General features: G+C 51.5%; 1 protein-coding gene across 3 annotated transcripts in view; it reads right to left on the reverse strand.

The window, feature by feature from the left end:
* KCNIP1 (potassium voltage-gated channel interacting protein 1) overlaps positions 1-26,175 on the reverse strand; it is a 343,774-nt gene that overhangs the window by 211,840 nt on the left and 105,759 nt on the right. Inside the window, exon 1 of one of the 3 annotated variants that reach the window (XM_044229678.1) lies at positions 6,739-6,993. The exons of 1 other annotated variant lie outside the window; for it this stretch is intronic. In XM_044229678.1, coding sequence (XP_044085613.1) covers positions 6,739-6,799 — 61 coding nt within the window. In that variant the 5' untranslated portion in view covers positions 6,800-6,993. Of the gene's footprint in view, positions 1-6,738; positions 6,994-26,175 lie in introns of those variants that run through there. One more of the 3 variants, XM_044229696.1, reaches the window with a different exon arrangement.

Genomic DNA, 26,175 nt, shown 5'->3' on the forward strand with positions numbered 1-26,175 from the left:
AGCAGCAGTTAACATCAATTATAATTCACCCTGACAGATGATCTCCATTTTCCTAGCTCACCATTAGGAATCTCCTTCATCATCTAAAGTTCCCACCTTCCTGTCGGAGTTACCAGAGAAACCGGGACTCCAGGGGCCAGTGCTGTGCTGGCTCTGGGTATCAGAGGGATGGAATCGGAGGTTGCAGTTTGGAGGGACAGAGCTCGCCAAGGACTGCCCAGTCACGGTGCCTATGAAGCAACAGAGGAGGAAGGGACCTACTCTGAGATCGGACGAAGGCAGCAGCAAAGCCTGTACTATACCAAGTTGCTAAAATCATCACACCTGTGCTCACTCCCTCCTTGACCCCATACACATAACCTTGTAAGGGAGACACAGTCATTGGCCCCATTTTACAGAGGAGGAAATGGAGGCCCAGGGAGGTTCAGCTAAGAAGTCGTAGTGCCAGAGTTTAAACCAAGATCTTACTTTCATGCAGTGGCCCTAACCATTTTTGCAATCCTGTCCTTAGTCCCCTGATTTGAGTGGAGTGTGGTTCCCATCTCCCCCGCTGCCCCAAAGAGGATTCCTGCCTGGCCTGAAATCACAAGACTTAATCCTAAGTTCTGCTCCCAGGGCTAGGATACAGGAAGCCAGTGGTATCCCAGTCGATGACGGCAACTCCCTGAAGGTGACCCATTTAAAATGCTCCCTGGAGGGACGGGAAGCATTTAAAGATAAGTCAACTTTGTTTGAAGGTCCCAAGACTCCCAATGAGTCAGTCTCTCTCTCTCTCTCTCCTCTTTTCTCTCTCTCTCCTCAACACTGTTCATTCTCTGCCTGATGAATGGGAACATCACCTCCGGGGCCATTATGCAGAACTTTGCAGCACTTCTCCCCATAAGCAGACCTGGATTTCTGATCTGTGCCGCCGCATTCCTGCCCTGGTTGGAGCCATCAGGAACACACACCCTGATCCATCCATCTTTACCTCTACCCAGCCAACATCCATCAGCTCTGGACCCAATATCAGGCCTGACAGAAACCCTGGCGTAAGACTCATTCCCTTAGAGCTAGTCGGAGAGATAAATGTATAAATCCATAATCACATAATGTTCACGATTACAGCAAGGGGAAGCCGCAAGGGCTGCAGAGGTAGCAGGGGATGGAGAGATGTGCTCTGCCTGCAGGAGCCTGGGAGCGAAGGACACTGAATAAGGTCTTGAAGGATGTGTAGGAGTTCTCCAGGAGAATGGGGAGGTGGCGGTCGAGGGTGATCGGAAGCCAGAGTGAACCCTGGGCAGAGGTAACATCAGGGAAGGGATGATGAAGGGTACTTAAGAGATTGCTTAGTGAACAGATACATGTGTAGACAAATGTACAGGTTTCTCATCTCATCCTGATAAGGTAAATGTGAACCTGAAATACAAAGGAGGCCATTCTGGATTAGTCATTGCTTTAGTTTTCTTTTCTTTCTTTCTTTCTTTCTTTTTTTTTAGCGAATCAACAAAAGAGTGAAAGTAGAGATACTTTCCCATCTTCTCACCTTCCCCCAGAACACTACACACCTACTGATATCCAAAAACTACCAGGACTCTTCTTGACTGAATTCATAATTCTTAGCTTTCTAAGAAGTGCTTTCTCTAAGTTTATGATTAATTATCTGTACCAGAGCTTCCTGTACCCTTGACTCCTTCCGATTTTCATGGCGGAGAGCTTAGATCCAGCACTGGGATAGGATGACAATCAATACTCTTCATGCAAAAACAGTCTTTCATTATAGCCCTCCCAATACTTCATCGTTCATTCATTAATGATGGATCCATTCATTCCTTCATGACTTCCTATCTTCAATCATTCCTTCCTGCATTCATTCGATACCTCATTTGCTTCTTTCATTCATTCATTTATTTACTCCCCCATTCATTCAATCAACCATTCTTCCACTTGCTTGTTGGCACACACACTCACTGTTCTTTTGCACGTTTGCAAAGCATTTATAGAGCAAAGCCCTTCTAGGTATCCAGTGAGGTCCAAGACTGGGTCCCTTGCCAGGTAGTGGGCTGAAAGCCTTCTCATTTTGGACCGTAGTCCCTCACTTCTACCTTTCAATCTTCCCACCTCCCTCTTTCTGTTCACCTTGATCCCCACTGACTTTCTTCTGGAACTGAGGGCCCAAGAACTGTGCCTGGCACTGGGTGTGGGCTCCTCATCCTTCTGTACCTATCAGGAGCTGGGGAGTAGGAACACTGTTCTCAGCATCTCCCTGCTAAATGGTAAACAGATTCAGTACATTCCGTGGACAAAGCCAATTCAAAGCCAGCAGACCAAATAAGAGAATTCATTCCAGGCAGTGGGCTGGTAACTGAAATTCCAGCGGGAAGCTAACTTTTCCTGCAGGGTCTGCAATTCTAGAAAATAACAGAGAGTGACCATCCATTCCATTATTTATAATTTCCTCCAGAAAAGATGTTTTTGAGTACCTACTATGTGCAAGAAACCAAGCTGGGGACTATGAGGAATGATCCAGATAAGCTCCCTGCAAGAAGCTGACACCCTGAAGGGGTATGGGGGGTGGTGAGGAAGGGGCTAACACCGCCATCCAGTGCCCAATTCAATGCATAACTTGAGAGTCCTGAGGAGGCACACCTCAAAAAAACTGGGGAATGTAGATGGGAGAAATCACTGCTTCCTGGTGTCTGGGGAAGTCTTCTTGACTGACTGTGGGAATAGCTGAGTGAGGTCTTGGGATACGGGTAGGATTGTAATCGTTGGCCTAGGGGGTGGGGAGAGGGGTAACACAGAGTGCAAGGATGGACAAAGAGGTAGAAGCGGGTGACGCCGCCCAGCACAAACACCTCTGTAAGTTAGCATGCTTCTCTTAGACATCAGGAAACTGGCATTTCCAAGGTGAAATGATTTGCCAAAGGTCCTTTGAGACAAAGGACTGTGTGACAGCAAGGGTACTGCTTCTCTCTGCCTCACTGTCTCTCCTTGGTCTTCCAGATCTTCTGGGTTGAACACACTGCCCAATTAATACACTACAAACACAGCTTCTACAAACACAGCTTCCTCAGGAGCTCTCTGGTTCCATAAATTCTCCAAGGTGCTCACTGATCTAGGAATCAGGGACCCAGTCCCACATTTGTCTCTAACTTGCCATACGGTCTTAAAAAAATCGTCGAATACCTGTGGGATTTAGTCCGCTCGTCTGTTCAATGAGTACTCTGGAGATCCCAAGCTCAGACCTTCCTGAAGGTTCTGAATGCTTTCTCTTGGTCACAGAGGACTGCCCACCATTTGCTTATAGGCAAAAATCTCTCCTGCAATGGTCTTATCATTCAGGGATGTTCTCCCTAAAGTCTCTTGCCGGCCCCCCCGCCCAGGCCCAGCAGCTGCACCCACATCATCCTTCTCTGGCCACCCCCCACCCCAACCCTTCACACTTATTCTTTAAAGCCCAGAGCAGGTATGAAAAGCACATACAAAACTCTGGGAGCTAGAAGTTCTACCGGGGACTGGGAGGCGGAAGCTGAATCCCCCAAAGCAGGGCTTTTCTCCTTCCACTGAAAGACAAACAAAGATCCCAAACAGAGAAAGAACATGAATTTGAATGCTTTCATCCAGTGACACAGCTCTTAAACTAATTTAGATTTCAGCTGCCTTCAGGAAGCTCTCCCTGGACGCCCAGCTTGGGCTAGGCGCATCTCTCTTTCGGCACTAATCACATGGAGTTTTTGGTCCTACTTTAAAAAACATGTATGTGCCACCAGATTATAGTTTGGAAACATGCAGGGCATTTTTCAGCAGGAAATTTTCCAGCCATAGAGCAGAGGTCAGTGGGGGCTGCAGGGACAGGACCAGCATCTGCACATCTAGGGTTTTGGGGTCCTAGTTACCTGGACGGTACTGGAAGGGGGCTCCAGAGATAAGCCGTTAGGGCTCCCAGAGGCACTGCCTACTTCCACGATGGTCTTATTCTAGACGTTTAGAAGCCACAAACAGTAAAGCCATAAATTGAACAGTAGCTAAAATGTGCTGACCACTTCGTACACAGCAGAGCTGGTGCTGATCATTTGATTTGCATTATCCCTGACATCCACACAGCCCAGCAGTGGTTTTTAAGGAAGTAACTACAACTGTCCCTGCTTTACCGTCGAGTAAGACAAAGCTCAACAGTGGTGGGACCTGGATTTGAACCCAGCAGGAAGATCACTTCCTGAACTGAAAATCTCCACCACCCTCTTCTGACGGCTTCTAATTAGATCTGAGCCTGATGTCTCAGAGATCATAGCAGCAGTTCCAGTAAGCGCATCAGCAAGGAAAAGCTTCAAATTTGAGAACAGGATGGGACCGGAAAGAAAGAAGGCTCAGGGACCTGGCGAGGAAGTGACCCCTGGCCACTGGCCTTGCCTCGCCAACCCATTTCTAAGTCACCTCCCTCTGCAGGAAAGGTCTTCTGCTGATCAGCATTCCGCAGAGGAAGATGGTGAGAGAAGACTGATCGGGGCAAATGCTGGGAGAAATGTACACGGCTGGAGCCCTGGGCAATTCAGCCAACATGGCGGAACTCTCTGCAAGAGGGACTGGCCACTCAGGGATGGGACAGCTTGTCATGGCCGCCGTCCCAGTAGCCTTGTTCTGCTGTGAGCTTCAAACAAGCATTGTTGAGAGAGTTAAATAAGAAAGTGCCCAAAAAGCACTTATCAGGCACTCAGCAAGGGAGGGCTCACTGAATGCTGTCATCCCCTCTTCTCTTTCTTAGGGTCCTCAGAGACAGCAAAGAGCTCTGGCTTCTGGGAATACTGTGGGAATTCACTGGGGTGACCTGGAATTTTTGGTAGGAGAAGGGAACGTCTGAGCTCTTAATCTTTGCACGATCCTGTGCTAGAAGCTCCATATCCATCCTTTGTATTTCCATGCACTTACAACCATCTCCCTTGGGTCCCTGGTGGCTCAGCCCGCACTGTGTATGAAACAGGGTCCTCCCTCCCTCTACTCCCCCCACAACCAGTGTCCTGCCAGGACGTAGTATTCTCACCCACTTTATGGATGAGAAAACAGGCTGAGAGAGATGAGGCTGGCCTGAGATCTCAGAGGGAGGGAGTGATGAATCTAGGTTGCATGCCCAGATTCCAGCAGACTCCAGAGCTCAGGATCTTTCTGTGAAACCTAGCGGCCTCCCAGAAGAGCCACAGGCATTGAAAATATTTTAAAGCAAGTCCCCGGGTTTCTTGTTTCACAGTCCTCTGGCCTCTGGGACCTCACAGTGGTCAGATAAATGATGCAGGTCTGGTGCTGAATTCTGCTCCCACACAAGGAGCATCTGAGGGTCTGTGAGAAGCAGGGCTCCGAATGTCAAGAATCTGGGTCTAGGCTTGCAGACCCTGCCTGCCCAAGACTGGTAAAAGGGCACGCTGAGCCTTCCCTGCACAGAAGGATGCATGACTCGTGCAGCGCTAGACCCGTGTTCTAGGATGTAAACACCAGTCCAGCTTTATCACCTAAGATCTGCACCCGGAGATCTCATCCCGCACTGCTCAGCCAGCCTGATGTCTCTGGGAGCTGGGCCAGATGCCTGGACCCTTTGAGGACAGGTTACTCATGGGGAACTCTGAGATGCAAATTTGCGTAATGAGTCAGAAGAGACCAAGCAAGTCCTAAGAGCAGATTTACCAAGCACCTTGGGGTCCACCCTTGCCTTAATACGGTTCTAATCACTACCCAGCATGAAGGTCGGGGAAATACAGCCCCTACCTATAACCAGAACCTCAGCTCCAATGGCAGAACTTGAAGGTTTAAGTGTCAGGTTACTTAAAATCCTTTGACCGCTCACCAGAAGATTTGAGCATTAAACGAAGGAAAACAAAACCCATCCTTTTCTTTCTTCCTAACTGCATCCTGTCCTTCCGTTCCAACAACCAACTTTCTCACATAGTCCCTTATGGCGCAACATATGTTTGGCCCAACTTCACAAGGACTCATTGGACAACTGTCCCACTGGTGAGACTGGGCAGGTCTGAGCTGGGGAACGGCAGCTATGGAGCAGGGGGTATCACACTTTCTAATCTTTGACAGAAGCTCACTGCTCCATCACACCTTGTCAGTGCTCTCAGCCCCCCAGCTGTTCCCGGAGCATGGCAGCATCCTTGTGTGATGCCCTCGCTCCTAATGACGCCCCCAGCCACCAGGACATGCACCGGACGCGAGCCCGGGGAGTTGTACCCCCTGGCAGCAGCTGATTCCTTTTGGCTTGCAGAGGTTTATTGGGGTGGACAGACAGAGCAGCCTCTCCCTGATGATGGACTCCTAGGTCTGCGCCAGCACGGCCACCTGGAGGAGTGTGTGAATGTGCGAGCACTCTTGCTGGGTGCCCACAGTTGCACAATCGCCAGCCGTCATGGGAACGGAAAGAGCTTCCCAACATTTCCACTCAGACAATCCAGTCACCCCCACCTGTGAGTCCGACTCATCCTTCTGCTCCTAGAGATTTCCAGGAGGAGAGTCCTGGCACCTGGAGCCCCAGAGGGGTCTCCCCCACCCCTGGGGCCAGCGCCCACCCTGGGTCTCAGCAGCGTGTTCATGATATTCCCACCGAGCCTCCCGCCAGGTTTCTTACTCCTTTGGATATAAGAACCTGCCCTTGCTCCTCGTGGAGAGGAGAGTCCAGGCCGAGGGAGGCGGGTGGCACACCCCAGCTCAGCACCGAGCACCCCCAAACCCAGCCAGGGGAACAAAAGGAAGAAGGAGGTGGCTTACCTTTAGAAGGTCGCCTTTGTTTGGTTTGCAGAGACGAGAAGGTGCCCATGACGGCCCCCATGGCAGTGAAGACTTGTGTGCGACTTGGGACCCCTCGCCCTGCCCCTCCCCTCCCCTGGAAAGAAATCAGTGTGGCTCCTCTACTCCGAATTGGAGGAGGAAAGAAAAAAAAAAACAAAAAAACACAACAAAACACCCGGCAGCTCGCCTGCAGCTTGGTATTCAGCGAGCGTGGGGCTGGGGCGCTGGGAGCCTTTTCTTTCCTTCTTCAGCCCGCACATGCACTGACTCACAGGGCCAGCCGCTCCCGCCGAGCCTTCGGAACCGGGCCGGGCCGCTTTGCGCGCCAGGGGCCGAGGACGCTGCCCCGCAGCCCGCTCGGTGCCGGACACGGGCCGAGGCTCCCGAGCCAGCGGCGCGTGCGGTGCGGGAGCCGCGCTCAGCCCGCCCCTGCTGCCGCACGCTCCGCTCCCCTCCCGGCGCTCGGGTGGCTCTCGGGGGCCGGGTACCAATCATGAATGAACAGAGCCAGGGACGGGCGCGGAGCGGAGCGGAGCCGCGCGCCCGCCTGCCCGCCTGCCCGCCTGCCTGCCCGCGCTCGGGGAGAATCCGAGGCGCGCAGGGTGGCCGGCGGGTAACCCCGGCGGGGCGGGGCGGGGGGCAGGGCCCCCGAGGGGCGCCTGTAGCAGCACCGCTGCCCACCGCCCTGCGCGCCTGCACCTGCCTGGCTGTGCGCGCTCCAGGGCTGCGCCCCTGGGCGCACAGACCTGGGTAGGCACCTGGCTGATGGGTGGGGTTCAGGGGGCAGCCGCAGATTGCTCTGTGTGTGTGTGTGTGTGTCCCTGTGTGTGGTGCGCTATTTCATTGACTTCAAGGGAAATCTTAATCACCTCCTGAATTCATGGGGTGGGGAAAAGAAAACTCTAGTCCACCCACGGAGAGATGAAAAACATACATCTAACTGGGTTGTCATGAGAGGAGGGGTCCCTCCTGCCCCTCCAACGCCAGGGCCACCTTCTCATGACTGAGAATTGGGGAGGATAAAGGAGCCCCTTTGGACCCTTGTTTTCTCTTTGTTGTTTCTCCCTTGGCTTTCTCCCTCCTTCATCCTTCTACCTTCCCCCAGCCCCCCCCACCCCAGTAATTTCCTAGCCATCAGCTAAGGTGCAGGCTGTGCGTTAGTGCTGAGGGGGTAATGGCTGAATTTAAGAAACAGTCTCCCTGCTCTGAGTCTTCACTGCAGCTCACACAGAACCCCAACCCTTATTTCAGTATCTCATGCAAAAGGGCAAAGTTAAGATTCACCCCCATGGTTTCCCTCAGCTCCCTGTGGTGCTGAAATGCCAGGTCTGCTCCCTGAAAGCCTGAGAGGAGCTACCCTTCTTCCAGGTAGGAGCTGCCTGAGTTCCCATTATGCACTATGCCTGCAGTTCCCAGGACCCCCAACACAGAGCCCCGGAAACACACACATACACATAGTCACACAGAAAATACGGGCACAGTTCCACAAGTCCACACAGACATTGCTATTATACACACAGACACACCCAGCCCATAATACGTTCACAGGGGCATCCACGGGCCCCCCACAAGGTGCATGAACACAGAGGCATGAAGACACTCGCACAGTGCAAAATGGCATTACGGTTACCAACATTCATGCAGGCGCCAAACTATACAGGCACATAGGCATACCCCAAGGATACAAGTGCCCTCAGGAGCTGTTTCCCTTCTTTCTAGTCCATTAGCTGCCCTTTCAGGAACAAAGCTGGCCTGAGACTTGGCCAGGGACCCTGAGTAGTTTTCTTCACCTATTCAGCATTGAACGCACTCTTAAATCCAAACATATGCCCTATTTTGTGCAATGGGGAAGTTGTGCTTAATAACATCTTTCCCTTTCATTTGCATTGCCCTTTGCTATGCATAGCCCACATCCCCCCAACCCTGAGAGTTAGACAGGTCATGTCTAATCATTACTGGAAAGAGAAACTGAGGCTTACTGAAGGTAAGGAATTTGCCTGAAGTGACTTAGCCAGAATGTGGGATGAATCCAGGGCTGTTTCACAACCTCCTGTTGCCAGGTGAGGACACTGGGGACCCCTGGGCTGGGGAGATCTTTTCTGGGCCCCACCAGATCCAAAGCTTCAGTTCTCATAACTGCCAGGACTTCTCTGTCTGTGTCCATGAGGCCTAGAAGCCTGGTTGATGGAGCAGGACTGGTAGTGGCTGGTCTGCGGCCTCCCTCCTGCTCTCCTTGAGGGAGAAGAAGCCAGGGATCAGGAGAGGACCCATCACAGTGACCAGGACTCAAGGAACAGAGAAGGGATCTTCACTGGGGAGAGGATGGTGCGGCCCTCTGGGATCACTGGACTCTGGGACATCTGCTCCTCCCCATGCTACCTGGAGACCAGGACCAACACTTGAGTGTCTACAGAAGGCTAGGAGGCCATTCTTGCATTTCTGCTTCTTCCCCACGACCACATGAAGAAGCAGAGTAGCAGAATTATTCCACTTTACAGGTCAGAGAGAGCAAAGTACCCTGGAGGAGTTTATGACCGGCTGCTTCTGAGCAGTGGGAAGAAAGTGAGGTCACCAAGATGCAGTCCAAACTGCCGAGTTCAGCTACGAAGCCCTTTTGGGGACTGACTTCATCGACCCATCTCTGTGCTCTCCGGTGCTCCCCGTGGGGTCCTGGCCACACAGACCCTCCCTAGTGCCATCTATGGCTGTGCTTCAGGGCCTTTGCATGTGTTGTCCCCTCTGCCTCTAACATCCATCGCCTCTTTCTCCATCTGGTGACCTGCTGCCCATCCTCTGAGTATCTGATTCAAGTTCTCCAGCAGTCCCTTCCTAGCCCTGAACTGGTGCCTGCCTCAGGGGTTCCTGCAGCACTTGGAGCTTTTGCCCTTCAGAAAAGTCAGCTCCTTGGATCCCGTTGTCCCTTTCCTGTCTGTCTCTCCCTCCACACAGAGGGTTCCCTAAGAGCAGGAACCACTACTAATTTGGCTCTACGTTGTCTACTTAACCCCTTCTTTCTGGCAGGGGGTGCAGTCAATCTGACTGAATGAATGGGCTAATTTTCTTTGCTCAGGGACCCAATTATTAAGTAAAAGCTGGTGATGACCAGATCCTCTTAGCTCTTCAAAAGAAGAAGCACTCTTCCAGGTAAAGATTCACTTATTCAACCAATCTTTATTCATTCTTATGTCAGCCAAGGACTAGATATTTACATGCACAGTCGCTCCCTTATTCCTGAAAATGCCCTGGGTGGTAGGCATTATCTATAGGTAAATGGACACACACACACGCAGACACACACACATGCACACACACACACAATGATACAGACATTGCCTGTAAGAAGCTCACAAAGAGAGCATCTCAGAAGGGATGCATGTCAAAGGAGAAAAGACAGCAGACCCCCTCCTGCCTCTGGGAGACTTGCCACAGAGAGCAGAGAACCATGGGGGCAGCTTGTCCTGCTGTCCCCAGCATGTTCTCACTAAGGTCATCTTGCCAGCTCTGTCCAAGCGGGGCTTCCCTGGCGGTGGCTCCTTCTACTCCTGAAGGTAAGCTAGCTCCTGCCCCACGTCCAGCTCTGATCCCTGCCTCATCTACCCTCTTATGGACTGAAAGTTTGTGTCTCCTCAAAATTCATACGTTGAAGCCCTGCCCCTGAGAGAGGCTGCGTTTGGAGACGGGACCTCTGAAAAAGGAATTAAGGCTTAATGAGTTCATAAGGCTGGGGTCTTGATCCCATGGGAGGAAGTACCCATAGTGGCTCAGAGCAGACAACAGAGAGTTCCCCCAAGCCCTGAACGCATGCCTAAGGAAAGGTCTTGTGAGCACACAGGGAGCAGAAGGCAGCCATCTGTAAGCCAAGGGGAGAGCTCTCACCAGACACCCACCCTGCTGGCACCTGGATCTTGGACTTCCAGGCTCCAGAACTGTGAAAAAATACATTTCTGTTGTTTAAGCCACCCAGTCTGTGGCATTGTGTAAGAGCAGCCGGGGCTGAGTAATACACACCCACGGGCCCGTCCGTGCCCTCAGGAAGCTCTGCAGGGAAGGCCCTCCCATCGCTCTGACATAAGCACGCATGGAGAACTCCTTAAGGCACGCCTGGAAGGCTGTTGGGGGAGGAAGGAGTAAAATGGTCAGAGCCTGCAGGGGTTCCCGATCAAGCATGCCCATGCTTGTCTGTGTAACACACAAGCCGCGTTTGTCCCCTCCCCTCCTCTCTCGCGCACTCGCTCAGTCATGTTTCTTTCCATCCTTGCAGGTGGGGGCAGGTCCCCGAGTGCCCACCGCACACAGGGGCAGCAGTGTCAGAGGGAGGAGCCTGGACCTGGGGGTACTGCTAGGCCTGGGTGCCCGGGATGCTTTTGCTGCTTTTTCGCTGTGTGACTCGGAGCCTGACGTGTACTTTCTCTGAACCCTAATTTCACTTTCCGTGGCCCACAGTACCTACCCTGTTGTGCTACTGTGAAGACTGGAGGTGACCTCAGGCCCTTAGTAGGTGCCTGGCACACAGCGTGGCCAGTCACGGACCCTGGACTGACGCTCTCACTGTTGCTGTGGCCAGGTACCGTGCTGGGTTAGAGGGGTGTAGAAATGAGTCAGCCACAGCCCTTCCCCTTGGCTTCCATCTTGGCTCTTCATCTGTTTCATAGGAAATCTATTCTCAGGGTCCCCATCTGGTATTAAAAGACTCAGATTAGTTAAGGAAGGGAATGTGGTTGGCACCTGATTATGTGCAATTCAGCACTATGCTGGCTGCTGTCTTGTACATTTCCCAAATGTTCTGCATGCATAAGTCTGGCCGCCTCAAATAGATCCTGAGTTTTTAGAAAGCAAAGCAGGCACCCCTCTCTCTGCCCCCACCAGCACTGGTGTAGCCTGACCCAGGACATCTGAAGGGTTCTGCAAATCCTCACACTGAGATCATCAGGGCAGGGGCAAGGGCACCATCCTTTAGCCTTGGGATCGAGTCACGCTTCTCTTACTAAATGTACATCTGGGCCCAGGCTGCTTCTCTCAAACATGAACAGGGTCCTTTTAGGGTTGGTGGGAAGATCGGGTCAGATAAAGCAACAGGAAAATACTTAGTTTCTTGGCAAAGCACTCTGCAAATGTCTTTTATTATATTTTTGCTCTGGGGCTTTTTTCGTTATTCATTCATTCAACAAATATTTATTAAGCACCATCTACTTGCCAGGCGCCATTCTAAACAGAGGGAACAATAATGAACAAAGAGGCAGGCGTCCCTGTCCTCATGGATCTGGCGGGCTAGGACTGAAGGCAATCAGATCCTCTTACCATTACAAACTGTGATCGGGCTGGGAGGAAAGAGGGAGCAGATGAGTTTGGGATGAGGTGCGGTGGGGGGTGCTCAGAGAAGCCAGGTAGGATAAACCTTTTGCAAACTACAAGCTAATGTCACAACTACGTATAGATCCTCAGAAGGCAGGGGGTTAGATACAGCTTTCAAGTCAGAGAGATCAGGTTGCAAATGCTGGGTTTGTTTTGTGACCTCACGCATGTTATTTGACCCATGAGAGCCTCAGTTTCTGCAATCTGGAAGCGGAATAATTCACCCGCCTCAGTTGCTGGGTGGGGCTGAAAGTGATCACGATTACAAAGTGCCTGGCACAGGGTCTCCTGCCTAGAATGTTGTTCCAGCTCCGAAAACGCTAACTCCATTTTTTTGCTTCCCCTTCCAGTCTTCTTTGAAAGCACGTTCTTCCTCACCTTCCCAGGAGGAAGAAAAGATCTTGGAATAGGGCTTGGGCTTGGGAAGTGCCTCTCTGGGGCCACATCCATATGCATGAAACATGGCCTCATCTGTCAAGACTGATCGTGACCCTTCAGGGACAGGGCTGATGCCAGGGAAGCCAGGTCACAGCCTCTGCCTTTGATGTCCTGATGGCTCAGTACCCCAAGGGCTCCCCCTTCATGCTCTAGTGCTGGAACAGTCTCCACCAGGGGCTGAAATGAGTTCAGACAGAGTGCAGCCACCCACGCAGCCCAGACACTTGCAGCAAAGCCTTTCCAAGTTACCCAGAAAACCTGCCCCAGCAAGGGGGGAGGACATTCCAAAGCATCTTGGCTTGCATTATCTGAAGCAACATTCATAATGTGTCCTGGAGACTAGAGAAGTCATGGGTGCCAACCCTAGGCCAGGTGCAAGGTAAGTAAGTACTTTGTGAAATTGATCAGATGGCTCTGGGGGTGGATGGAAGGCTGGGTAGAAGGAGGAAGGGTGGAGAGGGAGGTGGATTCAAATGTGTTCAAATAGACATGTAAGTATCCAGTGAAACCTGTGAACCTTCTCCCCCAAAACTGCCATGCATGAGTGCACACACACTCATACCTTGCATAAAATTTTATGGCAGCCACAACTCCCGCATGAAGCCCACCCATGGACAGAGTTAAAAAAACTCTGCACTACAGGGGAAAGCTTATAATTAGGGATTTGGTATGGTCAGCTCTTAGCTGTGCCACTTTAACTTCTTTGAGCCTCAGTTTCAACATCTGTAAAATGGGTGTAAATAGCTGTGTCTATTTCTTGGGGCTGTTGTAAGGATTAAATGAGAAGAAGCCATCCAGTGCTCCAAGTGTAATGCCTGGCAATGCTCACTGACAGGTGCCAGTCATCGTTAACATCCTCATTAAACTTCACTCACTCACTCACTCATTCATTCGGTCACTAGTTAATGAGTGCCTCTGGTTCCATCACACCCTGAGAAGGTCACTGGGGTTCAGAAGTTTGCACTCACTTGCTTGGGGGAAACTCACAGTCTAAGGGGGGCAATGGGCAGACCATAACATCCCCCAAGAAAGAGAGGGAATGACTTCACTAGTTCTGCTGCTGAGAAAACCAACCCCTGTCTCTGGCCAACCTGGCCAGCTCCACCCAAAGTCCTGGGAGAAGCAAATGTTTGGATTCAACAAGGTCAAGGGCCTAGGTCAGTCTAGGAGGACAAAGGTCAGCGTGGAAGTGGGGTGGAGAAATCAAGAGTGGAGCTGGGTAGAAAGGGATGGAGTTGCAGAGGTGAGGGGGCAGAACAAGGCTGAGATGGGGGTAGCCTGGACAACTGTTGTGGTGGTGTGACACTGAAATGGCTGGGGTAATGAGGACAGAATTTCTAAAGTGTGTGCAGAATATGGATCATAAGCTGCTTGGGGAACTATGCAGGCATTTGTCATGTTTACTCCCCTCCTTTGTTCTCCTTAGACTATATAATAATTACCTTAACAATGCCAGCCACTATGGGGCTTTTATGATGTGCCAGCTTGTTTCTGGTCCCATTAATCATTTCAGTAAGGTAGTATCGTCATTATCCCCTGTTTTATATATGGTGCTACCAGAGCACAGAGAGGTTAAGTGACCTGCCCGAAGTCACACAGCAAGGAAGTAGTGGAGATGGCTTTGAACTTAGATAGTCTGACTTCAGATCCCACATTCCCTTTGACTCCAAGCCCTCCTGCTGCTATTGTGACTTATATCTTCCAACACTATTTCTCTGGGAGGTAGCAATTCACAGGCGACTCACAGTTATGGTGTAGCTTCTTAAAGCCAAGAGACAGAGGCCGAGGGGAGGTCTGCTGGGTCCTGGCCCTCTGGCTGGCAGTTGCTGCTCCTATCCATACCCTTGCTGCCGGGGGCTGCAGCCATCCCATCTGCCTATGGGAATGCAGAATGCACACAGGGTCTGTTTTCTTTCTGTGGCTTCTCTGAACCGAAGACCCCAGGGGAAGTGAGCAGGGGTGGAGGGAAAGAGCAGCAACCATGCTGTGTGATGATTAGTAATAATGCCAGCGATGAGCACCCCTGGCCCTCCACAGTCCGCTGAACCTGTCAGCGCTGACTCCCAGCTTCCCAGCCAGGCGGCTGCTGCTGCAATTCGAGCCTGAAGAGGGCGGTGGGGGAGGGGAGCCCAGAGCAGGGAGGGAGGAAGGAAGGAAACAAGAAGAAAAGTCATGGTCGCCTTCATGCTGAGGGCTGACCCTGGGACAGAGCTGCAGAAATGAGGCCACATAAAGCTACAAGACAGCAATGGATACTTTCTCCGTTGTTTCCGGTGACCCCATACCCTGTCCCACGTTGGAGACCTGTGGCACTCACTGTGTGGGGCAATATGACATGGAAAAAACGGGGCCACCTTCTTGGATGGTGACTTCCAAAGGCTCTGGTCTGAAAAGAGGCCTAGAAGAATGTGAACTCAGAGATCGGATTTGTCCTTGCCCCACCTCAGGCAAAGCACTGTTCAGCATGGAAGCCCCAGACGTTGATGGAATCTTGGTGCCCGGGCAACCCTGCCCCTTTCCCAGGCAGAGTCTGGGCAAATGGACGTGACCCCGAGTCCCACTCCCAGCCCTGCCCATTGTCTGCACAGCACAAACAGTGCACACTCCACTAGCCTGTGTGTCTTTGATAGAAGGGGGATCCTGACTTACTTCTCCTCGTGGAATTAGGCAAGGAGGGGAATCTTCCCCTCCACTCAACAGGGGCGTGGCCCACTATGCCCCAGAGAGAAGGGTTTTAGGCTGGGGGTCCCCACTGTGAGCTGGATGGCGGAGTGAGGCCAGGATGCTCAGGACCCGGCACATCTTGGAGGTTGCCTGCCTGGAGGGGTGATAGGCTGCACATTGGGGTCCAGCCCACCCCACATCTCAATGCTTCACAAGCCCCCAGAAGAATATTCAGGCCATGCCGAGGAGATGGGGGTATTCTGAGTGGATCGAGATTTCATTTCTCCCCCAAGAAGAGAAGGAATTTGGAATAGAAGTTAAGTTCAGCAGTTGAAGGAAGGAGGCAAGTAGCATCTTTGGCACACCAGAGGCCTGAACTCCGTAGCTATCCACAAAACCGCCCGCATCCTACCTCTGTCTCTGCCCGCTCCTCTGTTCTGTGTCAGCAAACTGAGAGTCAGAGCGTGAGGGGATCTGCCCAAGGTCACAAAATGACACAGCTGGAGAGTCAAGGATTGAACCCCCTTCTGTCTGTCTCCAAAGCCTGTGCTGTCACCCACCCAGGAAAGAGAAGGAAGTGGGGAGGGGGGGAGCAGGCCAGGCCCTTCCTGAGAGGCCAGGCCAGCATTCCGTCCCACTTGCACTCTGTATGGAGGCTCCCTTCCTGGGAGGCCACAGGGCATCACGTTGACCACAGGGGCACTTCAAGATGACTTCTGTGTCTGTTGCCCCTTCTTGCCCTGGGTGAGCCCTAGTCGGAGGAGGCTGGGCACTCTAGCAGGTGCTGGGGGAGCTCATTGATAGTCCCAGGCTCTCCTTCTCCGGGCCGGCATTTGCATGCTGCATTAGTATTCGTGCCCACAGCTCAGGGCTGTTCTGGACAGAGGATGCTATGCAGATGAGCATCGAGTCTGGTGTGTGATGGGGATCCATGCGTTTTGCTAGGAATCAAGGCTGCCGACTACAAGGAGGCTGAGGGAGGCTGGGGATGAGACGGGGCTCCTCGCCTGCCAGCCACACTGCCAATCCCTGGAATCCGCCATCTATGATGTAGGAGCTCCCAGCCAGTTCCTCCAACGATCGCCAGTACCACTGAGCCCCTGCCCTGCCCCACCTGCCCTGCGGTGGTAGCAGAGATGCAAAGAGCAGGGAGGTGGGCTCCCTCCTGACCCTTAGGAAGCTCCCATTCTAGGGGGGCAGAGTGACCTACGAACCAGTCACTGACTGGGGGATGGGCCTACAGCAATCAGGTGAGAGGCTGAGAGATGTCTAATTCAACCTGCGGGAAGAGTGGGGGTCCAGAGATGCTGGACCTGGGTCTGTAAAGCCTAATAGGAATCTGGCAGCCAGGCATCGCCGTAAGCACATGATGTGGTTCTGGGACCTTCTCCGAAGCGGCTCAGTGGGAACCGCAGCCTGTTTCACTGTCTTGGGAGCGCCTCGCTGGCCAGAGCGGCAACACGTCACTGTGCCCACTTACGGATTGCCCAAACCTAGACTTGGACAGACTTGGGAGAAAGCCACTCCAGGCACCATGTGACAGATGAACGTGTGATAGATGATGGAAGTGAGCAACTGAGTCATCCAGAAACATCTCCGGGGGATGGAAGCAACCTGCTCGAGCATTTCATTGTGCCCAGAGCTAGGGAGGCGACTTCTAAAGTCTCTCGTGGCTGCTAAATGGAAGGGTTCTTGGTCTTCATATTCCCAACAGCAGGGGTTGGAATGCCTTGCTCAGGAGCCCTTTGCACCCACTGCCAGAGTCACACGAAGCCCTGACTGCCCCAAGCTAAGCCCTCAGGTGAGAGGGGAAGCTCACTTTGGTAGGGGGGTCAGGGGGAGGTACAGCTGTTTTCTACAGCAGAAACTGAATGGCGGTTGGGGGTGGGAAGGTTAAGGGGCTTGACCCGCACCCCAGACTCTAATTCTGAATGTGCACATTATCTCAGACACTCTGATTCTCCCCAGAATAGTACCCTCTTAGAGGTATACAACTCAAAGCTGAAAAGGACTTTATATGTCACTTTACAGATGGCCGGGGAGGGAAAGGTTTGCTCAGGGCAATGTGAGTAGAGAACAGTAGAGTTGGGACTATACCTCAGGCCTCTGGAAAGGGTCTTTCATGTTTGAAAGTACTAAAAACTCTCCTCAGCTGTCACAGCCTCTCCTCCAGATCCGGATCCGAATGTGCTCTTCTTTTCTATGAAGTGTAACTTTACAGGCACAGGAAGTGTGCTCCAAATGGACCTCCCTCTCCTTTACTGAAATTCTCTCAAGATGAAGTAATATCAAGCGAAGTTTATACTATGAATCTCTGGGGGAAGTTGGCACACTGTCCTGGAATTCAGACTAAAGTTTAAATGGCTGATACACTACCAGCCGGCTTTGCTAGCAGTCAGGAAGGGCACGGGAGAGGTGAACTGTATGGAGGGATGGGGGCCAGGAGAGGTAGTCTGGACCTCTTGTAAATAGGGGAGGTGCGTGTGAGTGTTTGAACAATAGTAGGAGCTCTGCTGGAGAACCTCCGCATTGGGTAACTTCTTTTCCTTTCCCTTCCCTTCCCCTTTCCCTTCCCTTCTCTTTCCTTCCCTTTCCTTTCTTTCCTTTTCTTGTTTTACCACTGCTCAAATGTAGTCTTGTGTGATGCATACAGCCATCCAACCAGACATCTGTCATTAATAAATATTCCCTACCTTGTGTTCGCTTTGGCGGCACATATAATAAATATTCTGTACCCCTCTGTGATTCCTGCCCCTGCTGTAGGTATGGGGATATACTAGTGACCAAGATGGATATTTTTCCTGCTCTGTGTACCTTCCATTCTCATAGAGAAGGGAGGTCAGGACAATGACCAGCAGATAGGTAAACACACAAGGTCATGTCTGTTGTTGGTAGACACCAGAAGGTTATATCAGGAGGTGGTATCCTTATAGTGGGAGAGCTGAAGGGGACAACCTGAGAGAGAAGGTCTCACTGGAGTGGGGGGGGCGGCAGGAGATTCTGAAATTTGAATGACAGGCAGGAGTTACTCGTGCTTAAGATTTAGGGTAAGAGAGGCTGACGTGAAGGCCCTACAGAGGAAATGTGCTGGGCAGGCTCAAAGCACAGAGAGCAGGGCAGCGGGGCTGGGCCAAGCAGAACATGGGAGGAGGTTCCAGAACAAGCAAGAGAGACTAAGTTGTAAGGGGTCTGTCATCCTTGGTGCAGTCTGGATTTAAGTTAAGGGCAAGGAGAATCCCTAGGAGAATGTATTTTCTCTTTTTATTTTGAAAAAAAATTATAGACTCACAAGAAACTAAGAAGAAGGTATGAAAAGGTCTCCTGGACCCTTCATCCGGTGTTCCCCAGTGTGAGCATCTTATGTAATTACAGTCTCATATCAAAACCAAGGCGTAGGTGTTGGTATAATCCACAGACATGGTTCAGATGTTCCCAGTGTCACATGTCCTCGTGTGTGTGTGTGTGTGTGTGTGTTCCTGTGCCATTCTATCCCAACTGCAGATTGTTGCAACAGTCCTTACAGTCAAGACAGCAGACTGTTCCATCACCACAAGGGAACTCCTTTGTGCTCTCCCTTATGGTCGCTCCTGCCCCTGGGCCCCATCACCATGCAAGAATTTTAGGGAGTGGAGTGGTAGTGGGAAGATCTGATTGCTGTCAGCGGGGGCAGGGACACGGCCCACCCACCTTGGAGGGCCTAGAAGCCTCTCAAAGAACAGGTTCTCTCGAATCTGGATTGTTGCCATTGGCTTCACTTTGTAGTCACAAAGCAAGGACAGAAAGACCAAGTGACTGGAACAAGGTCACACAGTGCTCCTCATGGTTCCTGGCCGCTCTCACTGAGGTGGTTCTGACCGCTTTCTGCAGAGCTCTGGTGTGTGGGTCGCTAGGCAGCCATGGGCTGTGGAGAAAAGCAGCCTTGCCCAAGGTTACCACCTCCTCAGTCTCTTGTACTTCCCTAGCCCTGTTGGCAGAATGCACCATCCTCTACCTGAAAGAGGTCCGGGGCAGGGTGGGGGGGGTGGATTGGTTAGAAGATACTTCCAAGCATAATGAAGAATCCTTTCTGCATCCTTCAGCATGCCAACAATGACCCACAAGTACTGGAGAGAAACCCCCTCCTTCCTCTTTCCTCCGGTTTCAGTGGGGAGGATGAAGATGATTCTCCCAAGGGAATGGTGTTCAGCCCTCAGATCCTGTAGCTCAGCCCCTACCTCCAGCCATCCAGCTTGTAGGTCTTAGCGCATGCCCTCCCACTCCCTTACAAGGCAGCTACCCCAGGCTATCGGTGCATGCAGGAGGCCCCTGGCTCTCCAGCTGCTCTGCGTGGGACCCAGTGCCAGGGCTCCTGAGGCTAGAAGATCTGCCCCATGCTTCAGTGTGACTCCCAGCAGCAACAGTGGGGGAGCCTTCATGGCATCCAACCTCTCCATCTGATTCTCCAGGGGGCCCCGGGAAGGGATGGTAGCTTTAAGCTCCCAAACCAAGCACAGCCCTGCACCTAGAATCCCTCCTCCAAGTAAGGCCACACTTTCATTTTGAGTGGTCCACTCAGAACTGCGCAGGGATGCAGAGGTGTGAGCGCAGGGCAGGAGGACAGAGAGGAAGAGACCAGGTCCAGCAAGATGGGGAGAGGGGAAGGGCTGGGTGCCTCTGGGACCTCCACAGGGCTCTGAGGGAGATTAGAAGGGTCAGCTCAGGGTCTCCTGCGTGAAGCTGTGAGCCCAGGCCAAACCTCGCACCCCCCATTCGGTCCTGGCCTCAGCTCCCTCAGCCCTCGACAGTCTCATTCTTTCTCTGTCCACAGGGTTGCAATCTCCACTTCTTGTAGCGTCTTCTGTCTCAAGGGGAAATTCTGTCCCTTCCTGCCAGCTGTCCTCCATCTTGCAGAGTAAGTGCTAAGGGAACGGATGGGGTCCCGCTCTTCCTCCCCCTCCTTCAGTGCCACGGGCTAGCAGGCTGCTCAGTTGCCACTAGGGGCCATGGGGTCCCCCTCCCTGCCTGGCCAGCCTCCTGCCCTCAAGCCTCCAGGGAGGGTGCACATCCTGCCTCTCTGCAACACTAATGAAATCTTCCTTCTGCTCAGGGCCCACCAGGACTCAGGGTCAGTATTTTTGCCCATTCAGCTCTGCCCTGTGCTCCGGCTCAGGAATGACACCCCACACCTCATTACACACAGGCCGGCTCAGCTCCCCAGGCAGGTTTCTCCGCACCGTCACCCCTCTGGAGGCTGGAAAAATCCTCCCAGCACCTCTCTGGGAGGGACTGTTGATTCTGGTTCTTGTCCTGGCTTCTGCCCGTGTGGAGGCTCTTTGAGATACACACCCTAAGGATGCCCTTCTGAATCCCTCCCACCCATCTGAATCCTATTCCCCACTCCAGACTTCCGCTTGTGTTGCCCCTCCCTCAAGAGGCTTTCCCTGATCTACTGTTGTCTCCTCTACACTCAGAGACTTTTGATGGTCTCAGAGACCGCTTGCCTCCCCGCGCGCTGACCACTAGGGGGCGTTGGGCTTGGTTCCTTGTAGGGGCGTAAGATAAATGGGGACTGGATGAACGCATGAAGGGATGAATGCGTCCCCACTCATACCTCCATCCTCCTCCTCCGACACGTAGCCATATGTTATTTGGCTCTGCTCTTTAACTACTTCGCAGAGAATGATGACGGCAAACCCTTGAAGGAAGTGACCTTGTCGTAAATATAATTTATTCATCACCCAGGCACATTCTGTTAAGCTCCCACTCTGCCCCACGCACGAGGGCCCAGCGGGGCTAGTGAGCTTGTCTCTGCCCTTGAGCAGCTCTGCTCAACGTCATGGCTTCTGACTTCACGGGACCCTTTTGAAAATCTGATGAACCTGTAAACCGCCGCCTCAGAATCCCTCACAAATACACCCACACCCACTGCCCTACCCACCCACAGACAGGTAAACTGCAGGGTCCATTTCAAACACTCCTGAAATTCCCAGCCACAGGTTAAGAATGCCTGGTCTGGTGAGAAAAAAGAACAAGTTAATACCTCTTGCTCAGGGCTCTGCCAGGAGGCACAGACAGCGTATCCTGGCGATCACAGAAGATGGAATGATTAACTCACTTTGAGTGGGATGAAGCGTCTCAGGGAGGTTGGAGTCAAAAAAGAGATTGCAGAAGGGCTGGCTTTCGAGCAATGAGTAGAAATTTGCTGGGCGAGCAAAGGGAGAAGAGGAAGAAGGAGAGCCAGCATGTGCAAAATCCAGAAGCAGGTTTCCAGGAGCTGAGGGAGGGAGGAACCAGGGGTGACTGAAGGGTGGGGTTTCTTTCTGAGGCAACAAAATGTTCTGTGATTGGGTACTGGTGATGGTTGAGAAGCTCTGTGAATATGCTAAAATCCCCCAGTTGTATGTTTTAAGTGGGTAGATTTTATGAAACATGAACGTGATGGTTTATTTTGTGTATGAACTTGGCTAGGCCACAGTGCCTAGTTCCTAGGTCAAATACCAGTCTAGATGCTGCCATGAAGGTATTTTTAGATGAGATCAATATTTGACTCAGTAGACTTTGAGTAAAGCCAATTCACTTCCAGAATGCAGGTGGGGCCTCATCTAATCAGTTGAAAGCCTTAGAAGAGACAGATGTTCCCCCGGAGAAGAGAGAATTCTGCCTCCAGGCTTGAGCTGCAACGTCTTGGAGACTCCTCCTTGGGGACCCAGCCTACTGACTTGCCTTGCAGATTTCTGATTTGCCAGCCTCTACAATTATGGGACACAATTCCTTGAAATAAATCTCTCTCCATATATATATGTATATACATATACATACATATATATACATATACACATATCAGGTATGTAAGACTGCATATATAGATGTATATGTGTATATATACATATATATATATATGCAGTCTTACACACCTGATATATAATACGTTTATATATAATAATCAATATATTAACACTATTGGTCCTGTTTTTCTTGAGAACACTAACTAATAAATGAATTATATCTCAACTTTAAAATGCTTGCTAGTGGGAGGCTGATTCAATACATGGTAATACTACCATAGCACACAAGTGGGCAGGCAGGATCCAGTGTGGCCCACTTGCGTTGTAGCAGGTGCAGGTAGGAAGAAGCCGGTCGGGGAAGGCTGGGGAGGCTGGGTCATAAACAGCCTCGATGATTACACTATGGCTTTCTAGTGCCCACAGGACAGTGATATGTTAGTTAGAGTTATTTTTGGTTGTAAGCAACAGAAACTGACTCTGGCCAACTTCAGCAGGAAGAAAAAACTATGAGAAGTGTATGGGACTTACACACCCAGAAGATGCTTAACAATGAAATTCAGGGAACGGCCAGGAACCATGCCAGTTTCAGAAGCCATGAGCAGGGTTTCTTCAGGATAAATCCATTGCCGCTATTTTTTGTTCTAAGTTACTCTGCTTGAAATGTGCAATCTCAGAAGGCAAAATTCAATGGCCTCTCTTGAGTCCATATGCCCAAACTTTAAACTGGGAGAACAAGGCAGGATCTCTCGTTTGACCTCTCTGCCAGTGGGGTGGTATCCGGGATGCATGGCACAGACAGTGCTGGGATCCTTGCCCAGCCAATGACCATGAGCTTGGGCCTGAGGTTCTGAATTGAGTTGCTAGGTCTGCATTATAGCAATGACACAGCCCCTACCCCCAGCTGTGTCAGGACCCCAGGACACCTGTTGCCAGGACACAGAGCTCTTTAGTGGGAAGACTGGAGCTGGACAGGCCTTGATGCTTCTAGATGTGTGGACCTGCTCAAGTCACTTAGCTTCTCTGAGACTCAGCATTCTCGTCATTTGCAGCAGGCCTCTGTACCGAACTCTAGAATTCTTAGTTAGGAAAGGTAGATGAGTAGACACATTGACAAAGCCTGGCTCAGGCTCTGACAATTCTCAGGGCTCTGTTCTTCCTTCCAGGGATGGTCTCCAGCCTTGGCAGTGAAGCTGAGTCTGGAAGAATGACACAGGGGATCCTGTCTTGTCAGTTTTCAGTTAAATTGAGACCAGCAGTAATCTGTGGCTGGGCCTGGGGCCAACGATGTGGGGCCTGGGGCAGGGCTCAGCTGTTCTATCCTTGGGCTCCTTGCTTTCTCTTCCGTCACGTGCCAGGCCCAGTGGCAGCCTAGAGGCTGCCTACCTTCTTCTGAGACTGTGTCCTCAGCAGCCCCCTTACCCCCCAAGTCCCTTCAGGAAGGAACAGAGGCTCAGCCCCTGAGAGGCGGAGGGTGGGTTCTGTGGAGACTCAGACCTGCTCCAGCTCCTTTGAAGATTCCTGGAGGTGGTTCCCAGAATAGTCCCTGCAAATCCACATGACCCTAAAGGTGGGGTATATAAGGGTGGTGGGAGGGCCATCAGCCAACCTCTGTGTACAGATCCTGGGCCCAGGGCTGGGCTCTGTGGCTTTGAATTTAGGATATAGAGGAAGAAGTGGTAAGAGAGGGAACAGAGCCACCAGTAGAAGGAAGATGAGATTCTATTCTAGGTCCAAGGCCAGAGGTTCTGCCTGGGCCAAGAGTATGTAAGGGAGTGAAGAGTCTGCTCTCACTATAGGGTGATGGGGTCGGGGGGTTGCAAATGGAGGAAGATATGGAAGATATGGAAGTTGCTGGAAAGGGGTCAGAGCCAGAGAGATGGATTGAAGGAAGGAGAGACTGGGGTGGGGGTAGAGGGGAGGAAATGGAGAGAGAGAAATAGGGAGGTTTAGAGAGAGGGAGAGATTGAGTGTTCTGGCCTTATAGGGAGAGGTGGGTCTGAGTGAGGCTCTGTGATCCGGGTCTCGTCAGCCTCCCTGAGACAGGTGTGTGGCAGAGGTATGGGTGGGCTGGGAGTTGCCAGCCAGGGCTCCCGGGGCGGGGTGTGGGGGGCATGCCTGGTTAGCTTGTTAGCTTGTTTTCGCTCTCTGATATATGACATGTTCTAAATGATCTATTAAAGCAGAGTGAATTCTACAAATGCTTCCACCCACTGCCGCCCCCTAGGGAAACGTACTATATTTGTGAGGTGACTCATCTTGCTGCCACAACCCCTGGGGATTTGATGCAGAAGGCTTGTCAGGAGTTCACCTTGAAAAGGCCACAGGGAGAGCGGGGACGGCCCTAGAGGGGGGCGAGTGTCTGTGGAAGGAGAGATTCAGATGAGTGAGTTTATCAATCCCATTGGGGTCTGTGTTAATCCAAACGACCGGCAGGGCCCGGGAGGGATGACAGAACATTGCCGGCGCATCTGTGGATGGCTTGAAGTGACTGCTTTCTTGCTGCCCCTGTTAGCCCAAATCCCACTGAGGGACGGGAGAACTTGTCTAAGAACTTCCTGATTCTCTTGGAAGCAAAGCGATGAGGTGGAAAATGGCTGCTCTCCCTTCTGGTTGCTGTTTCACCCCCATTTCACGTCGCCTTAGTACCACCCACCTCTATCTCGTTGCCTTTCCCAGAGGCACGATATGACACTTTCGGGTGAAGTATTCTCATTCTCATTACTGCCTGTTATGCCCAGTAGACTGACAGGTCCATGAGAGCCAGGACGGCGACGGGCTTTAAGGTCATGTCCTCAGCCTCATGGTGTCCTCTCAGGAAACACAGAAGGAGCAGACACTAATGTGCCTATTTTGGAATCTAGCAACACTGAGCTCTTATCCCACAGAGGTATCTTCTACAATCCTTTCGCAAATGAGGAAAGTAAAGCTCAGAGACATGTAGTTGCCGACCTGGGAAGAGAAAGAGTGGGGGCTTTAACTCAGGGCAGGGTTTCCGGGCTCATCCTAACCACTGCTCTGGAACCTGGCAGCCCCAGGCAGATCATCACGGACAGACATTTGCCTGAGTTCTGCGGTGATTTGTACTTTCCTCGTGCATGCTAACTCGAGAAAACAATGTTGCTGGCTTTAAAGTAAGAGAAGCGAGAGGGATGGGAGGAGACAGGAGAGGCCGTCTTAAAATGGCAGGGCTGAATCAGCGCATTTTAAGGGGACTCAGAAGCTTACTTTAGGCAGATCTGAGCAGCAACCCAGTGATGATCACAAGAGAGCACAAAAGTTGCATTTCCTCCCGGAGTGGCTTCTGGCTTTCATCCTTTGAGTCAGGTGGTTCCCCCGCCTTGGGTCACTTGGGTTATTACTCCCACCACCCAGCTGGTTCCCACCCCACAGTCACCTTTAATTTCTGTGCCCAGGTAAGTTTTGCTCCAAATAAATACCCATCTCAACAGCCAGAAAATGAACATTCTCATTGCCCTAACTGTCCAGACTTTCAGGCGCAACACCCACTTTTGACCCCATTCATCCTTGGAAACCAGACGGAACAAAAGTGAAGAAAAGTAATTTCTCCCCTCTGATATTTTGAATTTCGAATTTAGGCTTAAGTCTGCAGGGATCACATGGGAGTCTAGCTATTGCCTACTTGAAATACTGTAGGACCAGAGAAAACCTTTCAGGACAAAGAGATTAGGACGGTAGTAGCAAAATGCTTCTTCCAATAAGTAACTCAAATATATGGCTCTGAGTGTCACCGGGGCTGTGTCAGTGGAGGGAGAAATTGGTGAGAGAGGGCTCTGGAAGTTATTATAATTTCGGAGTTAATAAATCTCTCTTTCCCTCGTCTTCTCCTCCCTCTCTCTCTCTCTCTTTCTGACAGCCTTGGCCTTGGACATTACTTGACTCCCATAGCACACTAGATAAAATCTTCTATAATTCTTTCAGGATTCTGTGGACTTTTAAAATATCAGTGCTGGAGCCCTAGCGAAGACAAATTACATCAGAATCTTGGGGAGCTATGGCTTTTGTCAGTAGGCGTGGCTCCTCAAAACACCCATATCACATATCCCGGCTTCTGAGCTCTGCCATTCATCAGCTGTGAGTCCTTGAGAAATTGCTTCGGTTACCTGATCTTTGGTGTCTTCCCAGGCAAAATGAAGCAAATAATGGTACAAATTTCATGGGACTGTTACGAGGACTTTAC

The sequence above is a fragment of the Neovison vison genome, chromosome 1, assembly GCF_020171115.1.
Source record: "Neovison vison isolate M4711 chromosome 1, ASM_NN_V1, whole genome shotgun sequence".
Classification (NCBI taxonomy): domain Eukaryota; kingdom Metazoa; phylum Chordata; class Mammalia; order Carnivora; family Mustelidae; genus Neogale; species Neogale vison.